This window comes from Chionomys nivalis, chromosome 17 (assembly GCF_950005125.1).
Source record: "Chionomys nivalis chromosome 17, mChiNiv1.1, whole genome shotgun sequence".
Taxonomy (NCBI): Eukaryota; Metazoa; Chordata; class Mammalia; order Rodentia; family Cricetidae; genus Chionomys; species Chionomys nivalis.
The window spans coordinates 16,656,311-16,679,409 of NC_080102.1; the positions used below are offsets into that span (position 1 = coordinate 16,656,311).

The window sequence follows — 23,099 nt, forward strand, 5'->3', positions numbered from 1 at the left end:
GGCTGGGGCGTGGCTATCTCTATATAACCTGCCCCTGAACACAATAAAGGGGGAATTCTTGGGGAATTCAAGGATGACCCGTGTCTCTCTCCGTGTTTGTGTATTTTAACCTCCAGCCCCCTTGCCTAAAACTCGTGAACTGGGTAATAGCGCACCGAGCGCAGACACGGGGGCGTGGTGCGCAGCAAAGAAGTCAGAAGAATTTCAAAAGAAAAGCCAGATTAAGTCATAAAAATTAAGTAGCAGTAAAGAACACCAATAAGTTTGTAAGAAACAAAAATTTAAAAATAGACTAATATTCCTAACAGATTAAAAGCACATAAACAGTGATAAGGAAGCTGGGCAGCACACTCCTATACACCCAGCACTTGAGGCAGAGACAGGAGGATCAGGAGTTCAAGGCCAGATTCAGCCACAGAAGCATAAGACAGGCCTGGGCTTCATCAACGTCTGTCTCAGAGAACCCCAAATAAATTATGCATTTAAGACGTGCTTGGGCAAGAGAGGAAAAGAACAGACTATGATGTCAAAGGTGAAAGTGCAGTCAGAAACGGAAGAGGGATTATGATGGAGAGTGGACGATCAGGGCTGCAGATGCGGCTCAGTGGTCGAGTGCAGGTCCAGAGGTTCAGACGACCCCTTCTGGCCTCCGTGTGCACTGTACCCAAGTGCTCCCTGTACACACATGCAGGTAAAACATTCATACACATAAAAAAAAGAGTGGAAGACCAATATTTATAACCATAACTTCGATGACAGTACAGGTTAGATCAAGTAAATTTCCCCTTCACCAGGAACTATGGATTAACTCAATATAGAAAGCAAAATCAGGATGTCAAAATAAAATGGTAGAGATAAACTCTAAACTGGAACAAAGCTCATCTCTTAGCACTGGATTAACACAACTAAAACATACAAAAAGAAGAGACATAATTTAACAAGGACATGGGAAGAAACTTAGGAGTTTTGGCTGACAGTAAATGTTATGAACCACAATACTGTTTACGGCCTTAAAGAAAATTTAGTTTACAGAAAAAGATGGGAGGAAACTGTCCTCCTTGGGAAGCCTCCGTACACCCAGTGAGTACATTTACTGACAGGGAAGATGGGAGCTAGGAGAGTTCCCTGTGCAGACGGCGCTGCAGACAGAGAGAGGAACTACAGGAAGAGAGGGTGACAGTACTATTAAAGCCACACATCTGCACTGTGTCCCTTACAACGACGTTTTCTTACCCAGTGTGTGAGGAGTACACTTTCTGCTCCCATTTGTTTCCAGAAAACGCAATGTGTCTTGTGTTTATTATGACAACATGATCGCCACAGTCACCTGGATTTCAAAAGAAACAAGGCAGAAAGACTCTGAATGAAAACATCAAAGCCTTAAAAAACGGCTTGATTATTTAGTTACCACAGTACAAACACCACATTCAAAAGTAAAAATCACAGTGCAGCACCACAATCCGTTAACACATTTGTTTCATCTGATAGACCACGTAAGCACAGAAAGAGCTGGCAGGCCATTTGGAAAATCTCAACACTGGTAGAAAAGTAAAGGAAAAACTTTAAAAGATGACAATAACGACAACACATTCCTTAGAGGAAACTCTTCTTGTTCCTCTTGCTCCTCCCACTGATAACTCTCCGGCTAAAATGCTTTAGTTTAAACATTTCTATTATGTTACCTTTAAGCAGATGATAGAAGCTTTCCCTTAAAAATAGCACAGAAAATGAAAACAATATGTACATAAAAATACAAAGTGTATTCTACCAATAGGCAAACTAGAAACAAATGTGAGACATTACAACTGATTGTTATTCTTTTCAATTTTAGAGAATAGAACACTGTGGCTTTATGCTTTAACTACCGCCACGAGGTGTTTTCCAACCACATTTAACTAGTTAAATCTAAAACGGCACTGTCAGCAATAACTGCAAACATATGGACAGAACAGATGATTCGAAAACCTAAACACATGTACGGTATGAGTTCCCTCATGAAAAAGACCTTCAGGTTTGTGTCGTTCTGAAAACAGAAACGTCAACACGCACGTTTCCACGTGAACCACTGCTCATAAAGTAATCAGCTAATCTGGAACATTAAATCACCATTCTATTAGAAGAAACAACACACTTCAAAAGATTCGAGAACCATATTTTAAAATGCCACTAAAAATAATAAGCATAAATTAGTGTACTACTATAAACTCCACAAATCACATGAAAAGATTCTAACCAAAGAACAAATTTGACCACAGGTTTGTGTTTTAGGACTGAGGGTGAAAGAAAGGCAATAAGGCCGTGCTTTGCACTGCCAGGGCAAAAGGGGTAAGAGGCTAAAGAGAGGAACTGGAAAGCCCTCGGCTTGAAGGGAAGTCTGACTGTATCAAAACCTCCTAAGAGTGACCAAGTGCCAGCCACTAAAGCAGATGGACAGGGAGCCAGGAGTTCAGCTAAGAGGAGGGTGTGAAAATGTCCTCAGCAGCTAGAAGGCCCCGGCTTCAGACTTCACAGCTACAGCAGTTCAGGTCGTTCACGGTTAGAGGATTTGCTGATGCTCTCACAAAGCTGCCGAGTCAGGCTCAGCTTCAAATATGTACAAAACATCCAGTCACTTAAAATATTTACAAAATCAAAAAGGCTGGGCATTAATTAAAACACTATAAGTAGGATGAAAACATAGTAAGTTATGTCAAACCTCTTTCTCTTTAAATCACTGTAGTATGGAGTGGCGGGCTGCTTTCCTGCCGCCCGGCCAGCTTATGCCCAGAAATAATTACACGGAAACTGTATTCTTTAAAACACTGCTTGGCCCATTAGTTTTAGCCTCTTATTGGCTAACTCTCACATCTTGCTTTAACCTATTTCTAATAATGTGTGTAGCACGACGAGGAGGCTTACCAGGGAAGATCTTAACCTGCGTCTGTGTCGGGTGGGAGAATCATGGTGACTGCCTGACTCGGCTTTCTTTCTCCCAGAATTCTGTTCTGTTTACTCCGCCTACCTAATTTTCTGTCCTATTAAAGGGCCAAGGCAGTTTCTTTATTTAACCAATGAAATCAACACAAAACAGAAGACTCCCACATCAAATCACCTTTCTACAACTTGAAATTAAAACTGATCCACAACTAAGTACCTGTGTTTAAGGGAACTACAGATTAATACAACAAAGCCACCGGTGGAAAAGACTATAGTCTTGATGACAGTATCACTGCCTGTGCCTAAGCTTCTGTTAATGAAATACATGTATCATTGTCATTTAAAATTTTAAGGAGTTGTTACTTTGCATGTGTGAAAGCAGGTACATGTGTGCCACGAAGTTCACAGAGGTCAGAGGGGAGCGCTCTGGAGATGCTTCTCTCCTCAAACCTTTCTGTGGGTCCCAGGGACTGAAGTGAGGTTGCCAGGAGTGTGCAGCAAGCACTTTCAGTCACCGTGCCACTCACTGGCACAATCTTAAACTTTTAGATTAAAAAACCTAGTTTCTTACCGTGTATTGAATGTAAACAACTCAGAATTCCTGCATCATTTTTTAAGACTGTGTTATTTGTTTTCACCAATAAGACATGAGTAATACAATTTCTCCATTTTCTCACTCACTGTCACTTTTTTTAAGGCTCACCGTGGTATTAATTTGAACGCCCCCTACTGGCTGGTACTGAACTTCCATGGAGCTGCCTCTGGTCATAGACCCTGTGCATTTTCTAATTAGCTCATGTCTCTTTAGTGCTGTTTCGGTTCTTTATGTAGTCTAGTACAAGTCCTCTGTTAACTGTGACTTGTTTTACCCCCTCCTCACAAACCCTACTTGAACACACTCCCCCACAAAAGACACACACACGGGGGGGGGGGGGGGCGCGAATAAAACAAAATAATTTCTTTCTTTTTTTTTCTTTTTTTTGGTTTTTCAAGACAAGGTTTCTCTGTGGTTTTGGAGCCTGTCCTGGAACTAGCTCTTGTAGACCAGGCTGGTCTCGAACTCACAGAGATCCGCCTACCTCTGCCTCCCGAGTGCTGGGATTAAAGGTGTGTGCCACCACCGCCCGGCAACAAAATAATTTCTAAATGGCAAGTCTGTTTGTCTGTTTCTCATAACATCTTGCAAGGTCACCTGACAAACCAAGCAGTTCAAATGTTTACATTACATTCGGATCCCACAAGTGTCAACTTCATAGCCATTCCTAGACGTCTGACTATTTGTTACTCATTCCCCCCCACCCCCCAAAATGTGTACAGTGATTATGAATACCCAACACTTAGCTAACTGATAGTTACACTGCTAAATGTTGGAGATGAACTCCCTTTAAAAGACAATGCATTTCTCAACCACTGATTTAGGAACTTGACTCTAGTGACATCCTGTGGTCATAAGAAGCTTTGCTGATGTAGTAAACATTCAACACAGTGAGGCAAAGAGAAGTATAATCTTTAAAAAGTCAAGTTTCCAACTTCATAAAAAAGCTACTCTCTATTCTTAAGGAAGGATGACCTACAGGTAATCATGGCAGCTCTTCCGGTGTCCCAGAAGAATGTGTACTTGAAGCATTTAAAGAATACCTAAGGAATGATGACTCCCTTTTAAAGGGAAGAACTGACTGAGGAGACTGGTGTCTGTTGTCCTTGGAGATAGAAATGAAGTGCCTATGACTTGTTTGAGTTTACTTTCAATTTCTTATCACTGTGTTTTCTAAAAACACAGTCTCAGTGAAGCTGTTTACAAATACACGAACAGGAAATAATGTAAGTGCTAACTAACAACCACACAGAAGACAACTGGGAATCTCCTATGTGAGGAAGCAGGAGCCCAAGTTTCTGTCTCAACTATACTATGACGTAGCTGAAGGACAATGAGAATGTCACCTTGCTTTTCCTTCCGTTTTTCAACTACTTCTTGGGAAGTAAAACATCTCACGACATAAGAAATTGTACACATTTGCAATTCTATAAATCCACAGTTCTTGTTCACCAAATACTTTTTTTTTTTTGATTTTTCGAGACAGGGTTTCTCCGTAGCTTTTGGTTCCTGTCCCGGAACTAGCTCTTGTAGGCCAGCGCCTTGAACTCACAGAGATCCGCCTGCCTCTGCCTCCCGAGTGCTGGGATTAAAGGCGTGCGCCACCAACGCCCGGCTGCCAAATACATTTTTTTAAAAAAAAGAAAAATAGCCATTTACTTTTAACAAAAGCACAAATGCTGCTTGTTATTTCTTTCAAAATTCAGTTGCTCTCATTATTTATGACTTCATATTTGTAAATTTCCTTAGTTGCTAGAACTTGAGTTGCCCGACACACACCTTCACAACTGTGGCTATGGAAAACAATGTTCTATTTCTTCTCTCAAATGCAAACAGTGCTGTTTTTTGGAGGTCTACTGAGCGTTCTAGTTTCTGTGTTTGCATTTTCTGTTAAGTGCCTTCACTCTTTAAAGTGCCCCTCAACTCTGGTACTGGAATACTGTGTAATATTCCTGCACACAGGAGGACTGTGCTATATGCTCTGAGAGATAAGGTGTATTAGATGAACTTAGTTCACAGCTGAGTTATAAGTTAAAATGCTGTGGGTCAAGAATCCAGTGTTCCAGTGTTAAAAAATACGTATAAAAGGCTTTACAGAAACCCACACAAACAAGGTTAGATTTTGAATGGACAACAGAAACTCCCCTTGAAATGCTGTGCAATATTCAACAATCTAGTTATGGTGACTACAGAACCAAACTCCCACGAAGAAAAGAGGTGACTTATTTATAAAGAATCTGATTAAAAGTGTGATGTACAAGCTACTATCTGGTCGAGGCCACATACTGCACGAGGTGCTTGAACATGGCCAAATCCTTAGATTCGTATTCTACACACAGATTTCAGAATATAGGGTATTCTAATACTCTACTGAAAGTTTATAACAGAAGGAAGATTAAGAGGTTTAACAAATTAGAAAATTGTAAAGCCTTGCTCTTAGCCAAGTCCAATCATTTGAAATATTTCTTTCTTGCTCTAGCTCCATGGATCTCAAAATCTAGTTGCTCAAATGCCAAGGCCCTAGATGAGAGTTTTTTAAATTTTTTTTAAATATTCATGCAACAAGCATTTTTTACACTCCACTACTATAGGTACTTAGAATTCTTGCTAGTTTTTTAAATTCAAGTTTAGTGAAGAAAGGTGGAGAGCAAGTATGTTCACGTCAAGTGATATATAAAAATTATTTTTTAAAAAACAGCAAAGTAGGGTTCAAAGGGTGAATGGGCGGCTGGGCAGAGGGCTTAAGAAAGGCCTTGACAGGACAGGAATCACTGGCCAGAAATACAAAAAGATACGAAGGGAAAAAACTGGGAAAGAACATGCAGGCAGAGAAAAAGAGTACGGAAGGGACCCAAGCACAACTATGCTTACTAGTCTAAGAAAGGAGACAGCAGCAGGCCTCAGAGGACTGCTCAGAGGACAGATGGAAATAACGTTAGAGGTTCAGAAGCCACATTCATAAGTCCTGTAGGGGACAGCTTTGCCTTTTATTCTGGAGTTCTGGAAGATAACTGAGCCTAGTCTGTGCAGCAACTATATATGAGCAAGACAGTGGAGAGAACAACAGTTCAAAGAACACACACAGACACAGACACACACACACACACACACACAGAGAGAGAGAGAGAGAGAGAGAGAGAGAGAGAGAGAGAGAGAGAGAGACTGACTGCCAGACTGCAGGACTACTGCTTCCTAAGTTTTAAACTAGGTATATTTATTATGCAGGGTGTGGGGACTCAGAACAGTCACAGAACTCAGAAGTAGAGAAGGCTTCAAACCAGAACATCCAAGAGTACACAGATACTATTAATTAAGGCTGGTTTGGGTAGGGAAAATCCAGGAGTAAGAAAGATGTCCCTATTGGGCAATTTACTGAAGGTGACTACCGGGTACCCAAGAGGACATGCTGAGCAGAAACTGGACACATGAATGTAGCATACAGGTCCTAACTAGAGACGGGTATTTGAAAGGATTTACACATACATAGTTTTTAGAGCTCTGAGACAGAAATCGGTCACTTAATGAATGAGAAGCAGTCCTGGGCTGGGCGACAGGATACATCCACTTTTTAGTGAGAGGAAAATTGGGATATGAGAGGAAAACGCCTTCGTAAACAAAGTCAGCCCAAAATGCTTACAAGTCTAACTCTTGTAAAATGAAAACAGTCTTATTGTTTTAGAAATAGCATACAGAAAGCAAATCTTTAATTCAAGAGCGAAAGGCAACCTATCATATTTAGCTAGCTCTATGTTTCTAGGGAAGGATTTTTATAAAAGTGGACGGACTCGTGTTAAAAACTCTCTACTCAAAGAAGTCACTTGAGAAGATATGTGTAAGACGGGAAACCCAATTTACAGTACAAATCAGGACACTGTGAGAGTGGAAATAAGGGCTACTGGTGATTTTCTGTTTGGTAATAGTGCAAAATGGAACTGCCCTTGAAGAACTGTCCTTATGGTTTTTCTATAAGTTATATTCAATTTAGCACCAGACCAGGACTGTCAGAAGGACTAGAATACAGAATCCTCATATACGCCCAGAAAGGAGCTCTTAAACACAGTCCAGCCACACTTCACAAGGTCCCCTCTGGAACGGAAACCATGGCTACTAATGGCAGTTCTAAGACAATACTCACTCAGTTGATGGTACACTGGTTTATGTAATCCTTGAAGCCTTTGTGACGCTAGAGCCGCAAGTTTGCCAGGGGGCTGCATTTTGCCATCTAGGAGATACCACATTCGAGCAAAAGTGGCCCATTGCTTGGAAATAACGAAAAAGGTGAAGAAAATTCTATTTAGAATGGAAATAATTAAATGCATTTTCAAATGCCATCATATGTATTCTATAATTAATACCAACAATTACTTTGAAAAACAGACCATGACTAAAATTTGTATGTGTGTGCATTTTGTTTCCACTATCAGCACTAAAGTCTTTTCTCATTATTGCACTGAGATAGTAAGTATATTATACAGAAAGTTGGGTGGCTAGTTGGCAACTGAAGGTAACTCAAGACCTCAGTTGTAGGAGAGTTAAATACAATTGCGCCATCAGAAAAGCATAGCTGAAGCTTAACATTCCTTTGTGTGTGTGTGACACTGGGGATACCAGGCAAGCACTCCACCACCGTGACACATCCCTAGCCCCCTTTTGATGCCTTTGAGTCAAGAGTTTCACTAGTTATCCAGTTTGACCTTGAACTCACTCTGTAGCCTGCAAAGGCTTGAACTTATAAACCTCCCACTTCATCCTTCCAAGTATCTGGTATTACAGGCTCGTCTTCAACAGACATCTTTATGTCATGCCAGAAAAATCACGCTCTTCAATATCTCCAAACTAAGAAAACTATCTCTATTCCAGAAAGATTTTGACTAGGTGCTTTGATTATGCATATACGAACAGGTTGTATGCTAGAAAAAAATACAATTCAGCTTGGAGTTTCATATTAGTTACCATACACTTGAAACTAGCCCATGCACATGCAAAGACAAGTTGCCCCCATTCCAAGCAGACTAACACATAAAAGCTCGATAAGCAACACAAATGCTGAGACAATGTCTACTTCTGTCAAAGCTTTAAAATGTTTACCTTCACCTCCTAGATCTACCTCATTACACACAGGTAACAACTACACTTACAAGAGCTATACTTTAAGTGGCATTAGGCTAGGCTTCATTTTGGATTAACACACCGAACACTAATTCTTTCTCTTCTACCTAAAACCTGCTTCAGTTTCAGTACTCCCTATACCACAGCCTTCCAGCTGCCCAAACCAGAATTCTCCAATGCAATTCTTGTTCTTTCACCCACATTCAATCCTTTAATGCATACTGTGGGCTTCTCAGCACTCCTGCGTTTTAGCCTGACTTGTGCATGAGTATCTTGCGTGGTATAGTAGAATAGCAGCAATCCGAACGGATTTTCTCCTTTTGTCCTTCACAGAGCCCCGTCTGTGAACATTCTATTTTCCTCCTGGCAGCCTGGGCGCTTGGTCCTTTTAAAACCTAAAGACTTCTTGGTCAAAGCCCTCCAAGAGGTCCTCATTCTTTTCTTCTTTGGAAACAGTTTCAAGAAGAGTAGGCTGACTTCAAGATCGCTATGAACCGGAGGAGGCTGGCCCTGAACTTCCAATCTTTCTTCTGGAATAACACGCGTGCACCATAACGCCAGGTTTACGCGGTGCTGGGGATGGAACCCAGGGCTTTCTGCACGTCAAATACGCACTGTACTAAATCGGCTACAGCTCCATCCCCGCCAGACTCCACTGCACTAAAAATAAACATGCTTCATGTCATTCAACGCATTATCTCACTGAAATTCTCTCCGCGGACTCTCGGCGGAGAACAGAAGACACGAAAGGGGCAGGCTGAAGAGAGAAAGAAGTGCCCAAAGATATCAAAGCGCGGCCTGAGTCACAACCCCTGGAATGTGACTCCCTAAGGCATTTCTTAGCCACGAGTGTCAGCTTCCCTGACGGCTCAGCTTCTGCACTAAATCCCCGCGAACCACCGCTCTTCATTTTCGCCAGCGTAATGACCCCACCATCACTCCAGAAACGCACGAGCTCACCTGAGGCGCCCTAGAGAAGCTGGACATGCTTCGCGACTTCCGGCGTCCTTTAGTTTCCACTCCCCCAAAAGGGAACCCAGAACCAACAGTCCGGCCGGAAACATACAATACTGAGCACAATGGTTCCTAACGCTGGCGAGTACTCATCTGCTCCTCCGCAACGCTCCGGTCCCGGACCTCCCGTAGCCGTGTCCTTACGAAAGAAGCAAAGAGTGTGGCTACTAAGAGAATCATTTCCGAAAATGATTGGCGGAAAAACCGATCTAGGACATTATTCCCGGCCAAGCTAAGCGGCAGGAAACCGGAAGTGCGCGTTGCGCGCGGCTCTTTTGAGAGCTAAAACTTGAGTCTGAGCGCGAAGAAAATGGATCGGTACTTGCTGCTCGTCACCTGGAGGGAAGGAAAGTTTCGATCGGTGGCCGGTGGGGAGAGCCAACCCGGGACTGAGGCGGCGTCCTTGGAGAGCAGCGAGAAACAGCCTCGTAAGCTCTGGGCTGAGAAGAGGCGGGAAAGACCCGAGGGCAGGCGAAGGGACTTGAGTTTATGGTGAGGTCCCGCGGGGAGGAGCATAGGTCAAGAGGTCCCAGGAAGATACAACTCTCTGAAGAAGTTTTAGTAAGAACCGAACAGTCTTATCTAAATAGGAAATATATAAAATTAGGGGTATTAAATCCCAGTGCCCCCAGGGCTTGGCAAGTTGAATGTTTACCTGGTTGAATCCCCTGGTGGTATTGTAATCGAATTTCTGCTTTCTGGAAAGGTATGCATTTAGGAAGTACGTAAGCCTCTGTGTTCCATCTTGAAGAGAATACAGAAAAAAAAACAAAAACAACAACAACAAAAAAAAACGATAGACTTCTGCAGATGTCAGTTACATTTTACGGAGAAGACATGTCACACTTTTTTTTAAATGACAAATTAAACGATTTTAGCTGCTTTCTTTTGTTTTTGTTTTTTTTTTTTTGATATCTCTGTTTAGTCTCTGATGCATTTTCCTTGTTTTGATCAAGCAGACATCTTGAGGAAGAAATGTGTCCGGTTCTTTTGGAAGAAAGTTTTGGTTTCTTGTTAACGACCAGCCTTGTACGAATCAGGAGCTTTGACTATTTTCTCAGCTTGCTCAAATTTATTTTATCTGCACTTGAGTAGCATCCTGATCCACATGTATTCTCTATCCAACATACTAGCCTTCAGATTCTCTGATACTGAACTTGAAACAGGCCTAGGTTATGCTAACTCTTGAGTTAGGTGACTGAGTTAGGCCCTTGCTTTTACAGACTTGACAACATCCAGTATTTATCACCTCTTGAAGAGAAGCATCAGTGATTCCATCCATCCGGAAGATAGTACATTTCCTGGTAAGTATAACAGAATTACAAATGCCTCCCTCCCCCAATCCGGCACAGCATTTTATTGGAAATCAGTTAGTCTGATAATTTAGGAGTATAAGAAATACTTGTTAACTTTGAATAAGGCACAGGGATATGGAGCAATCTTAAGGAAATACTCACTACTTTACCATTTCTTCCTGATATTTGAATGTTGTAAGTTGTTACAATGTTACTGTGGACTCCTAACTAGAGTTTTGTTTCCTTCATGATCCTCCCCCTATCTTTAGGTATATATAGCATAGGGCAGTGGCCTTGTGGAGAGGTTCTTGCCTTGAGTAAAGGCACATTATTAAAGCTCCCACTCTGCCTTTACCACTTATTTGTGGGTTTTTCTTTTCTGTCCATTTTTACTGATTTTCTAAAAGACAAAACAACTTTGTATTTGGTAAAGATAGTGCTCTTCTCAGTTCTCATTGCTTTGTCTTTTTTTTTTTTTTTTTTTGGTTTTTCGAGACAGGGTTTCTCTGCGGTTTTGGAGCCTGTCCTGGAACTAGCTCTTGTAGACCAGGCTGGTCTCGAACTCTCAGAGATCCGCCTGCCTCTGCCTCCCGAGTGCTGGGATTAAAGGCGTGCGCCACCACTGCCTGGCTTCATTGCTTTGTGTTTTTGAAGTAGTTTCAGTTTGTTTTTTTTTTTTTTTTTTTTTTGGTTTTTCAAGACAGGGTTTTGAAAGAATCTTTCTTTTCTTTAACTCTATTGGCACTTTACAAACACATTTATTTGCTTTGATGATTTTCATTTCTTTTGCTTCTTCTCTCGCTGATAATAGCCCTTAAAGGCTCAGCAAATGGGAATATGAGAACAGACCAAATCCTAAAATCTGAAGTAAATGTCTGTAAATACCAGGAAGAATGTCCTCATTGATAGCTGTGATAATCTGCGCTTTTCCTTTCCTAATTAGAGAACCTCCAGTCTCTGGGGACAACTTTCACCACTGAGGAATGCTTTCTAGTATGTGCAGCACTAGCCTGTTGTCCAAGTTCTAATGGTCCTAATTTCTTAAGCTGGTAGAGTGTAGATAATGCTACTATTATAGCAGGAAAGGTTTCCCCCATTCATGCTTCAAAGATATATGTAAAAGAGATCTTGGGAGCATTCTAGATGGTCTCATAAAAGTATTCCCTCTGTTTGTACAGGCAGAGTTTCTTATAAGACTCTCCTTTTGCGTAGTAATGTAGAGCTCTGCAAGCGACTCAAGCTGAAGTCATACATGACCATCTTAATACAGTACCCAATTAGATGTTACAGTTGTTCCATGACTTGTAATCCTCTCTATCAAAGCTAATAAAAACTCTGCGAGGGGCCTTTGAGATGGCTCGGTGGGTAGAGTTGCTTGCTGGTGTGCTTGATGACTTGAGTTTGCTCCCCAGGAACCATGGAGGAGAGAACCACTGAAAATTGTTTCCTTATCTCCACACAGATCTATGGCACACGTGTCTACACATGCATAATATAATTTAAAAAAAAAATTAAAACACTGATGGCTTTTAAATATTTAGGGAAGTGAAGTAGTAAAGGCAGTCTTTAACTGTGTTGTGTAGGCTAAAACATGAGATGCACTGCAGTTAAAGCATTTTATTTCTTTGTAAAAACTTTATTGAAGACAGCCGGTCAGCACTTCCCACTTTGTCATTGTATAACTTACACGGATTTAGCATCTTTTCCAGGCTTTGGTGACTCACACCCTAGCATCAGCTCCCAGTGTTGTGAGATATCCCCCCATCCCATTAATGTGAAAGATTTTGCTGGCACCATCTTCCTTGGGACAGACATCCTTATCCTTTTTATCACACTTGTCACAGTAACTGATCTAGAGCTCTAGTTTTGTTTTGTTTTGCTTTGTTTTGTTTTGTTTCTTGAGACAGGGTTTCTCTGTGTAGCTCTGGCTGTCCTGGAACTTACTCTGTAGATCAGGCTGGCCTTGAACTCACAGAGATCTGCCTGCCTCAGCCTCCCAAGGCTGGGATTAAAGGTGTGCACCACCACCACCCAACTAGAACTCTACTTATATAGATTTGAGTAGCTCTTTCAGCACTAGCAATTTTGGTTTCTTGCTGTACTTTATCTTTCTCATTACTTACCTTTTCTAGTTAGCCATTGAAAATGGCTACATGACTTTACAGCAGGAGACCAGGAAGAAACAAAACTTAGAATCCCTTGCTGTCTCTGTATAAACTGAGTGGTAGATGTTGTGACAAGTTGGCAAACTGAAAGTGGTAACGTCATCAGTCACTGGTAGGGTGCACACTTTCGTTTGGTAATGGTTTGTGTACTGATAAGCTGGGTTGGTGGAATTATGCAGACATCTTTGTAAATAACATCAGTGTATTTGGACTTCTTCCTAATTGTAGTCAGCAGCCATTAAAGATTTTAATTCAGGGAAGATGAGATCATCATCATAATCATCTTCTTCTTCCTTCTTTTAAATAGATGTGGGTATAGGGTATACATGTGTGCAGGTGTGTGTGTGTGTGTATGTGTGTGTGCTTATTCTCATGTGTATGTGTCCTAAGGATCTCCCTTCTCTACCTCTCAAGGGTTGGGATGATAGGTGTGTGCCACACCTGCCTTGCAGGCTTTTTTGTGGGTTCTGGGGGGGGGGGCGGTCTGAGCTGCACAATCCTCCCAGTTGCATGGCAGGTGTTTTCTCTGTGAGCCCAACCTCCAGATCTGCTTCTGAAGTGCTCTAGCTGTCGTGGACACAGTAGAGAAAGTTACAGCAGGAGGGTGAGGGGAGGCAGACAGTGTGTAGGAGGTAGGTAGATCTGAAGGGAATTGGAGGGAGACTCCCTGACTTAATGTTGAGTTGGCTTACGTTAGGAGAAAGGAGTCATAAATGACATTAGAAGTACGGAATAAATGTGTTGGTGGCATTTACTAAGATGGAAACATATTCGTAAGTGTGATAACTTATTTAGAATGTGTGGATAGTTGCCTGGTCAGATATTGATGTCAGATATTGTGAAAAAGTTAAACAGATATTATTTTGAACTGCAGGAGAGTAGTGCTGGAGGTGTAGATATCTGATCACCCACGTGTAGATGGAAGCCCGGAGATAAATGAGATTGTCTGTAGATGATGGCAAGACAATGAAACTCAAAAGATTCCCAGGATTCAGAGAACAACATTTTTAAGAGACTGTGAAGGAGGAGCCAGAAAAATCAGTGCGACAGATCCAAGTGATTTAGGGAACGTCCTCATAGGAGTCACCTTTGAAGCTCAATCTCTCTCTCTCTCTCTCTCTCTCTCTCTCTCTCTCGTATGCCGAGAAATTAAATATCCACAAAACTGAGAATTAAGAATTTAATACAGTCAGCTATTGGTGACTGTGAGCACAGCGTCAGTGGCATTTTAGAAACAAAGAAGCCCGCTGCATGCCTTTGACGGGCATGGCAAAGCTGAGGAGGAGGTCGTGGACAGGCAGAGCTTTCAGGGACTTTGTGAAGAAAGCGAAGAAAGGGATGCAGCAATCGCTGGACAAGGGCAGCTGGGACTCCATTGGGAAGTGCCGCTTTGAGAAATAGTGCTGTGGTTTTCAGTGGTGAGGGCGATAGTTTGGAGTGCCTGGGCTGGATTATTTTGAAGGCTAGCCTTGTATGGGGAGGTTGTGCCTCTTGCATATTATATAGTTGCTGTTTTTGGCAGGAAGGAGTGAAGGAAGACCTAAAAGCAGAGTGAGCAGAGTGGTCTTTTTCCTGTGAGAACTTATTGCTAGATGGCTTCCAGTGAGGAGAATAGTATTCCGCCGAGCTGTCTGGAGGAAAGTTGCCTCTGACATTCGTGTTTCTCCTCGCTCCCACAAGCTGAGCGCATGCTTCACTTTCCCCTCCCAGCCTTGAATCTGCTTTCTCTACAGAGCTCTTGATTCCCTTTGGCTCCTCTGAGATATGCTCCAGGGTGACCTTTGAGGTGTTTTTGTTGTTGTTGTTGTTGTTTGTTTTATTTTATTATTTTTATACTATTGCATTTCCCAAGTAGAACATCTGCCTGTGGCCGGATAGAACTTAAGCCTGCGTGGTCTTTGAAGAAGGATTTGTTTGTACTTAGTAGCCTACCTGGTTTTGTGTGACCCAGCCATAATCAAGTAGTTGTATTTTTTTTTAAATATTGTAGTAGATTTTAAATGATGAGCAAGTAATGTGGGTTTTGTATTATGATGAATTAATGCAAACTTGCAATTTTGTTCTTTAAAGAGAGTGAAAGATTGAGTTTTTACCAGAGATTTCAAAAACACACATGTAAAAAAGTACATAACTTGGAAAAGTATAGACTATGTTTCAGAATTGCATAATTCTCTGAGCAGTGATTTATTACGATGACTGCTTTTTTATGTCTGCCCTTCTTCTAATAAGTGTGATTTCTTTTCAAGCTTGTTCAGTGGGCGGCACACCTCATCCCAGGAAGTGGTTTTTTGCAGTACAAGCCATATGCGGGTTTTACCAGGTAATAGCTGTAAGAGAATGCCTTTCCTTCTAGAAAGAGTTCCATGAATCCACTTTGTTGAATGCCACCTTTTGATTTGTTGATTTTGTAATCGTTATTGTATAACCTATGCTGTACAATATTGTATAATATAATATTGTAATAGTTATTTGTATAGCCTGTGCTACAAATGACTCCATGACTCCTCTGCTTAACCACCATCTTCTATTAGTTTTGTAGTTCTGACTGGCAAGAGATACATTTCGATGTGGAAAAAGATAAAATAGAAGATGTTCTTCAGGCGAACATAGAAGAATGTCAGAGTGCCGTCGAGTGCTTGGAAGAGGATGACAGCAACAGCAGGGAATCCCTATCCCTGGCTGAGTATGTTTCAGTGCTTACGCTGCTTTCAGATAGTTCGCACTGGCCAGTCGTTTTCAGACAGAAGAGAAAAGATGGAATATTTTAGCAGTCATAGTAGGGGAACTTTAATCAACTGCAATATTTAATACTTCATTTTTAGAAGACACTAGGCAGTTTAACCCTGTCATCTACTCAGTATCTGAAAATGTCATTTTCATTTGTGCAATTGTTAGGATGCTGTTTGCACTGGCATAGTCTTTTCTTGAAGCTCAATCCTGTCTGTTCCTGTGGTAGCTGGACTAGAGGAATTAATTAGTGCTAACAGCTAGCACTCAGACTGAAGCACATTGTTCTTCTGTTCTCTGTGGCTGAAATGTAGGACTCCCCTTCCCCAATTTATATGCCTCTTCTACATTTCTGATACTGTTTGTGCTCCACAGAATTTCTGAGGAGTGTCAGTGTGACTGACGTCACTTGTAAGCTTCTTGACTCTTGTTAGAATGTAAAAGCAGTCCAGGTGCTAAGTTATGATAATCACTTCCTAAGATTTTCCATTTTTGACTCATTATTAAGCCCTTTCAGTTCAGCCTTTGTAGTGTGACAGAAAATGCTTTGGCTTTATTTTAGTATTCATAACACACCTATAACTTGCATAGGCTCGTTCCTTTCTTCTTCCTGACTTCAGGTTGTATCTTTCACTGTTAGTGAAGGCAGCGCAGAAGAGGGAAGAACTGTGGAATTAGCAGGAGTTAGGAACGTGCTCTGGTTATATGAGGCAAAGGCGGGGACTTAGCTCATCTGGTTCTTTGTTTACCCATTCATCAAATGTGGAAGTTCTCTTAGGTGCTTTCTAAGATGGCACCATTGAGCCTTAAAAAGATCTTATCAATTCATATTTTATCAATGAAAAAACTATCAGGTAGTTTTGCATGTGGCCTTATTTCCACAAGAGGGAGCCTGAAAACTATAGTTCAGCACAGGGTGCTTTAAGGTTTTTGTTTAGACAATTATCACCTCATGACAAAGGATTTAAATACTCTGATCTGGTATAATAAGTTATTCTGAGAACAAAATTTCACCATATGCATAAAATTTATATGCTTTTAGGAATGTGACCACAATTTCCTATTCTTTGTGAAAGCTTAGAAGTAACTTAGGAAAAAGCAGTGTCCTTTATTAAAACCTAATGCTGGCTTACTTTGGAGATTAGAAAAGTGCTTGGTCTATTATTTATATTGAGTATCTAAAATATAAATTAGGGCTTCGTTCCCGTTATTGTTATCGTCGGTTCTGTTTGGTTTTTGGGTGTGGGTAAGAACTGTACTTGCAGGCTGAACTCTAGCTTTCACACACAGTTACATGACTTTAGGACTCTTGTTTAAAGGAGAAATACTAATCTCAATGGTACATGGGTTTGTCAGCAGACTAAAAGAAGGTGATGTGGCTGTGTGGCACACAGGTCGTTATTATTGTCTTTTTGATAATATAGTTTGTGTGTGTGTGTTTATACATATATATGCATATCTGTGTAGGGTATTTTTCTCTAAATCTATTCTTTTATTGTAGCCTATATGAAGAATCAGCAGAAAGTTTACATCAGTTATCAGACAAGCTTCCAGCTCCTGGTAATGCAATAACTTTTTGATCATTTGTGTTTTCTACTTTATATGAATGAGTGATGAGTTAAGTGTATTCTGTAGAACATTAATTCTGTAAATTCTGGGGAGTTTGGATAACGTTCTTTATGGTGCAGTTAGCGTACACATCACCAACTGGAGTGTTGTGCAGTACAACAAAGCTTCTTGAATCAGCATTTTTTTATAGGAGCTAATTTTTGTTCCTAAAATGGAAAGCATATTTTATTTAATACTACATGGTAATTATCCTTAAAACTCTTTTTTGTCCTAATATAGTTTTCTTTGTATTACTCAAATAGTCATTGGTAAAATTTGGCACAGTTGGTATTCACAAATACTTTTGCAGTTTTTTTAAATGAATGATTTTATTATTGAATATCATTTATTGACCATATGTTTGATGTCTGTGAGGTATGTCATCCATCGTCCTAGGGACTGACTATACAGTGGTGTGTAAAGTAGATAATTGTAAAGGATCTCAGAGCTTACACACAGGAAAAGTCTTGTTTATATTCAAGGAGCTGGTATTGAAAGCCAATTTTTACTGCAGAGTCCTATATGGAAAACAACTTAGGGTTTGTTGAGATGACTCAATGGTTAAGGGCACAGGCTGCTTTGTAGAGGACTTGGGTTCAGTTCCCAGCACCCTCGTGGAAGCTCACAGCCATCTATAACTCTGGTTCCAGGAAATCCAGCGCCCCCTTCTACATGCGCCAGTCATCCACATTCATGCAGACAAACATACACATACTTTAGAAAGAAAACAACAGAATGTATTCACAAATAAACATTTTTGTAACTTTTTCACACAAGGATTGAACCCAGAGCCTCGTACATGCTAAACTACTCCCCAACCCATCATATTTCTTTGTCAGATTTAAAATATGTACTGAAATATTACATAGTTGCTGTTTTTGTCAAGCGCCTTTGATGATCAAATTTTCATTTGGTTTCCCTTTCATTTTAATTTTTCTGATCCTTCAATAAATGTATAACTTTGTGTCATTTAAACTGGTATGAAGTAAACCTTAGAATCTAATGATGCTAGTATAATTGGTTATACGCAATGTTTTATTGTCCTCTAAGAGAAATGATTTATTCGAGCATTGCAACTTTATACTCATTCATTCCCTTTTGGATAACAAAATTAAATGTAGGAAAATATAATGAAATTGCACAGGTTTTTTTTTTTCCCCTGTTGAGTACAATAGCATTGATGATCTCCAGAGCAGTGCATATAATTAACTTCTGCTGGAGGATCGGCAAGCAATCACCATATCGTTCATTGTTTTCTACCGTGTGCTAGCTATTTCCAAATAATATGGCATGAACTCAAATGATGAGTGCTTAAAAATTTGGAGCTCCTGAAGATGTGTATTGTTTTGAAATACTCCTTTAGCTTCCAAATAAGCTTAAAATCCAGTTGCTCAGAGCACCGTCTAAGCCACTTTAGATCTAACATCTTTGAAAAATTCTGATTTTCTTTTCTCTAGGCAGAGCAATGATAGACATAATACTATTGCCTTCTGACAAAGAGCCTCCTAAATTAAGAGAGTGCTTGCCTGCTGTAGGGGCACTGAAGCATCTGAAGGAATGGCACGCAGCGAAGGTTACCATAGCAGGAGATCACCGTGACACGTAAGCGCCTGTGGTCATATGTCATTGTTCTGCTCAGATCTGCTGCCAAGTTTTCAATAGATTGAGTCTTTGTAAACTACTTTAATGTGATGAGGTAGTGTTTTCTGTCGCACCGTGATTGGAAAATTGTACCTTTTCTGGAACCTAGACTTTCCTCCTTTCGTATATCCTAGATATTTACATATTTGATAAATCCTATCAGTGCTGATGTATAGTCAGTACCGAGCATTGGTTCTCCAAATTCACTGTGTACTTTCCAGCAGGCTTTCAATACCAGTGAGCACCAGGGTGACCGTTACGCTGGATTTGTCCTGTTCTGTCTGCCTTCTGTGGTATAAGCCAAGGTAGAAATAAGTAGATATGGTTGTATTTATGACACATTAGTAGAGGTCAATTATGCATTCCGGTTTTGATTCCAAAGTTAGTACTCAGACTGAATTTATGAACCTCATGACTTTTTTTTTAAATTTCACAAATCAAGCACTTAGTATAATTCTGACTAAGCCAGGCAGAGCAGTTGATGGCTGCTGAGTTAAGAAGGTGAGAACACACTAGCTTCGTGCATGGAAGTATAGGCAGAGTACGATGCTAACAGTCAGCATCGCCCGTGATCAAGTGGTGCCCTGGAGTTCATAAAGCCCACGGAGGAACATTCTGCAGTTCTGCATTTGAATCCGAGGGACTGACATCGAGTCTGTGCGTACATCTGACACAGTTAAGCCGGCAGTAGCAGGAAGGTTTCTGTTTACATAGTAGGGATGATGGCTCTGAATTTGTGGGAATATGGCAGCCCTTCCTCAGAGACTGACTTATTGGGTAATTCATATTAATATACAATTGCATTTACCCCTCTTAGACTGTAGCGAAAATGTAACCGTTAAAAATAAGAAAAATGAAATTATCATCGCTTAATCGTCAAATTGGTTTTTTGTTTGTTTGTTTTTTAACAGTAATTGTCAGAAAATTGCAGACTGCCTTTCAGCTAAGGTTGTGCCTTTCGAGGAGTTCAGAAATGCCATTGACTCAAGGGAACTGTGGAGGGGAGAGATTCAGATACGGGAAAGAAAGGTAAACAGGCTTCTGGCTTTCACTGCGTACAGCAAAGTAGGCATTTCGACTTTGTTTCCAGTACAACTGACGTCAACACCCGTGTCCCTCGGGAAGGTGTTCTAGATTGACACCAAGTGGAGTTTTCTACAATGATCGAAACAGTGCATCTGCTCCTGGCGGTGGCCAATAAGCTGCATATTATCTGTGACTTGTGCTACCCTTAACTGAATCTTTAATTTTATTTGATTTTAATTATAGTATCAGCTGTTACTATGATTATGTTTTAGTCATTACTGTTTTATAGTGTGGCATTTTGAAAACAGTATTGGACACTAGCCAAGTTCATATTGTTAAACCAAGTCCTTTAATTTTTTGCTGATGTTATCCACCAGAAAAGTATTGGGAGCAGTCACCTATAGTAGTATTCTTAGGTGATCCCTGCCGTGCACAAACCAGCTATTGTAAAAGCTTTACTAGACTCTGGGTATATCAACTCTGTGGTGAAAACTGTCGCTTAGATTTCTTTAGTTGTTGTAAATTTCTGAGGTGAGTGTTGGTGGTTTTTCTAAGTTATTTCTATTTTGTTTATACTCATGTGTACATATTAATATATGTCAGCTTTTTAGATAGGAAAGTTAAGACTGTTTCTTAATTTTGGGATAGTGTGCCATCATCAATAGGCTCTTGCATTCCGATTGGTCTTTTGTTTTATTTTTTGTACTTTTTCTCCCCATTTATCTTTTGTATTGACTTAAAGAAACATCCAATAAAACAAAGGGAATAATGTGCCTAGTCTGTCTAGATTAACATAGTGGCCCTCCTAGTTTTGGGAAGATTCAGTTTTTAGGGAAATCATCTCTGCAAATGGTGTTATTAGGAATAAATAAATAAGTAAATAAGCCAGCATTCAGCCAAAGTGGAAGAGTTGGCCATGTGAGCAGGAGCATTGCTTTCGTTTTCGTTTTCTGAAGTCATGTGCTTGCATGTAGGCAGACCATGCCAGAGTTCTCACTGACTCTTTTATTCCTTTAGTATGAAATTAAGCACTCATTAACCCACAAAACCTGGTGTCACTCCATAGCTCTCCGCCTGCGGTCGTTCTCGTGGACTGTAGAGTGATAAACCCTGTGTCCTCCATAGCTCTCCGCCTGCGGTCGTTCTCGTGGACTGTAGAGTGATAAACCCTGTGTCCTCCATAGCTCTCCACCAGCGGTCATTCTCGGGGACTCTACAGTGATAATACCTGCATTCAAATCCTGACTTGGTTCCAGTTTTGAGTGACACCTTGGTACCAGAGTTGTGTTTTTCTCAAAGACAGGGTGATAGTAATAATAGGGTTTATTTGAGTTATATTATTTAGGATGCAAGACAATGACACAGGACATCCATGTTGTCCCATCTTTACTGTCACGACTTCTGTGGTAACAGCATTTCTCATCACCCACATACAGAGGAGGTAAACGCTGCGAGATACTGTACTAAGTACATGGGCAGCTTCTGTCTGACCGTGATTTACAGACCAGTAGGCAGCCAGGCATTGAATGTGTACCAAGGAGGGTGCTTGGTCCTGTGGGCTGCATGAAACAGTTAGCATACTGTTGCTGACTAACCAAGGATCACTGCAAGGTTTTTTATGAAAAGTTGATATCAAGTTAATAGAATGATATGTACCAATAGGAAGAACTACCCTTGAAGCCTATGTATCAAAAAAAGTTCCTGTTTGTATAGTTTATATTTAGAGTAAGGTCAGTTTCTTCTAATACAATATACCAGTCTTTACAGATAACACCTGTAACTGAGTTCTCTTGCTTTCTTTTCAGTTTGGATTTGAAATTAGTTTTCCCGAATTTTGTTTGAAGGGAGTTACACCTACAAGTATTAGTATGCATAATTTAAATACCTGCTTTCTTGCCAAAAAGATAGTGCCATCAAAGGACAAGAATATTCTGCCTAAGGTATGTGTATATACATTTAATTTTACCTGCTGTCATCCTTTTCTGCAGTTCTGTTTTATAAAATACATTTGAATCTTATGATCTATTTGAATAATATGCATAGTGTGTTCACTGATACAGCTCATCTAACTCTTAGAATTGAGTGCTTTGTGTGATGAGTACTGCATTCTTCTTTTTTTAATCGGGTAATTTAAGTCAGTATAAGCTTGAATTGGACTGGAATTGGAGTTTATTCTCTCACTCCTCTCCTTGCAAAGTTACTATGGAAATGAAATGAGGTAATACCGAGATTAGCATCTGATGCCGACCTGGCATAGTCTTAACGTGTGGTATTAGACACGCCAGTTCTCTTCTCATATCTTTATAGATTTATGCTTTAAATGCAAGCAATTAGAAGACGTAATAATTGGAAGAATGCAGCTAGTTTTTATTTTTTAATATTGTAAAACAAGCATACGAGGAGGTCCTTTACGAGCACTTATGAAATCCATTTGAAAATACCCAACTTAAGTGTGTAAAATACATAGGTCCTGAAATGATAGGATGTCAGATGATGCTTAATATTTTCTGATGAAAGGGAAATAGAGAGAAGGATGTCATTTCTGCTGTGAATTCATTTCCCAATATTGTTTACAGTTACTTACTGTAAGCAACTTACCACGTGTTCTTTTATGGAGTTTTCATTTCTCTTCTAAACCTTATACTTAGAAGACTTAGTGACTTCAGAGTCTCTTCTTTGGCAGTGTAATGTTCAAATACAATTATCTTTAAACCTTCTTTTTCTTTGCTTCTATTGAGAATAATGTTCAGGTCCAACCTTTTCAATGAATTAAAGTAAAATTAATTAGGGATAAATATTCATACCCTGTATTAGTTACTTTTCTATTGCTGTGATAAAACACCATGACCAAGGCAACTTATAGAAGAAACAGTTTATTCGGGCAAGGTCCGTGATAGTGAAACAAAGACATGGCAGTGGGAGCAGGAAACCAAGGGCTCTTATCTTGAACTGCAAGTAGGAAGCAAAGAGAATTTAAAAAAAAAAAAAAAAAAAAAAAAGCCC

General features: G+C 40.3%; 2 protein-coding genes across 2 annotated transcripts in view; one reads left to right on the forward strand and one right to left on the reverse strand.

The window, feature by feature from the left end:
* Mrpl13 (mitochondrial ribosomal protein L13) overlaps nt 1-9,632 on the reverse strand; it is a 28,444-nt gene extending 18,812 nt beyond the window's left edge. The window contains exons 1-3 of the mRNA XM_057791825.1: nt 9,581-9,632; nt 7,647-7,770; nt 1,234-1,327 (exon numbers count right to left, since the gene is read on the reverse strand). Of these exons, the coding sequence (XP_057647808.1) occupies nt 1,234-1,327; nt 7,647-7,770; nt 9,581-9,607 (245 nt within the window). The 5' untranslated portion in view covers nt 9,608-9,632. The remainder of the gene's footprint in view (nt 1-1,233; nt 1,328-7,646; nt 7,771-9,580) is intronic.
* A 104-nt stretch (nt 9,633-9,736) lies between these two features.
* Mtbp (MDM2 binding protein) overlaps nt 9,737-23,099 on the forward strand; it is a 62,287-nt gene continuing 48,924 nt past the window's right edge. The window contains exons 1-8 of the mRNA XM_057791826.1: nt 9,737-10,062; nt 10,858-10,938; nt 15,341-15,414; nt 15,626-15,777; nt 17,323-17,381; nt 18,887-19,031; nt 19,982-20,099; nt 21,902-22,036. Coding sequence (XP_057647809.1) covers nt 9,945-10,062; nt 10,858-10,938; nt 15,341-15,414; nt 15,626-15,777; nt 17,323-17,381; nt 18,887-19,031; nt 19,982-20,099; nt 21,902-22,036 — 882 coding nt within the window. The 5' untranslated portion in view covers nt 9,737-9,944. The remainder of the gene's footprint in view (nt 10,063-10,857; nt 10,939-15,340; nt 15,415-15,625; nt 15,778-17,322; nt 17,382-18,886; nt 19,032-19,981; nt 20,100-21,901; nt 22,037-23,099) is intronic.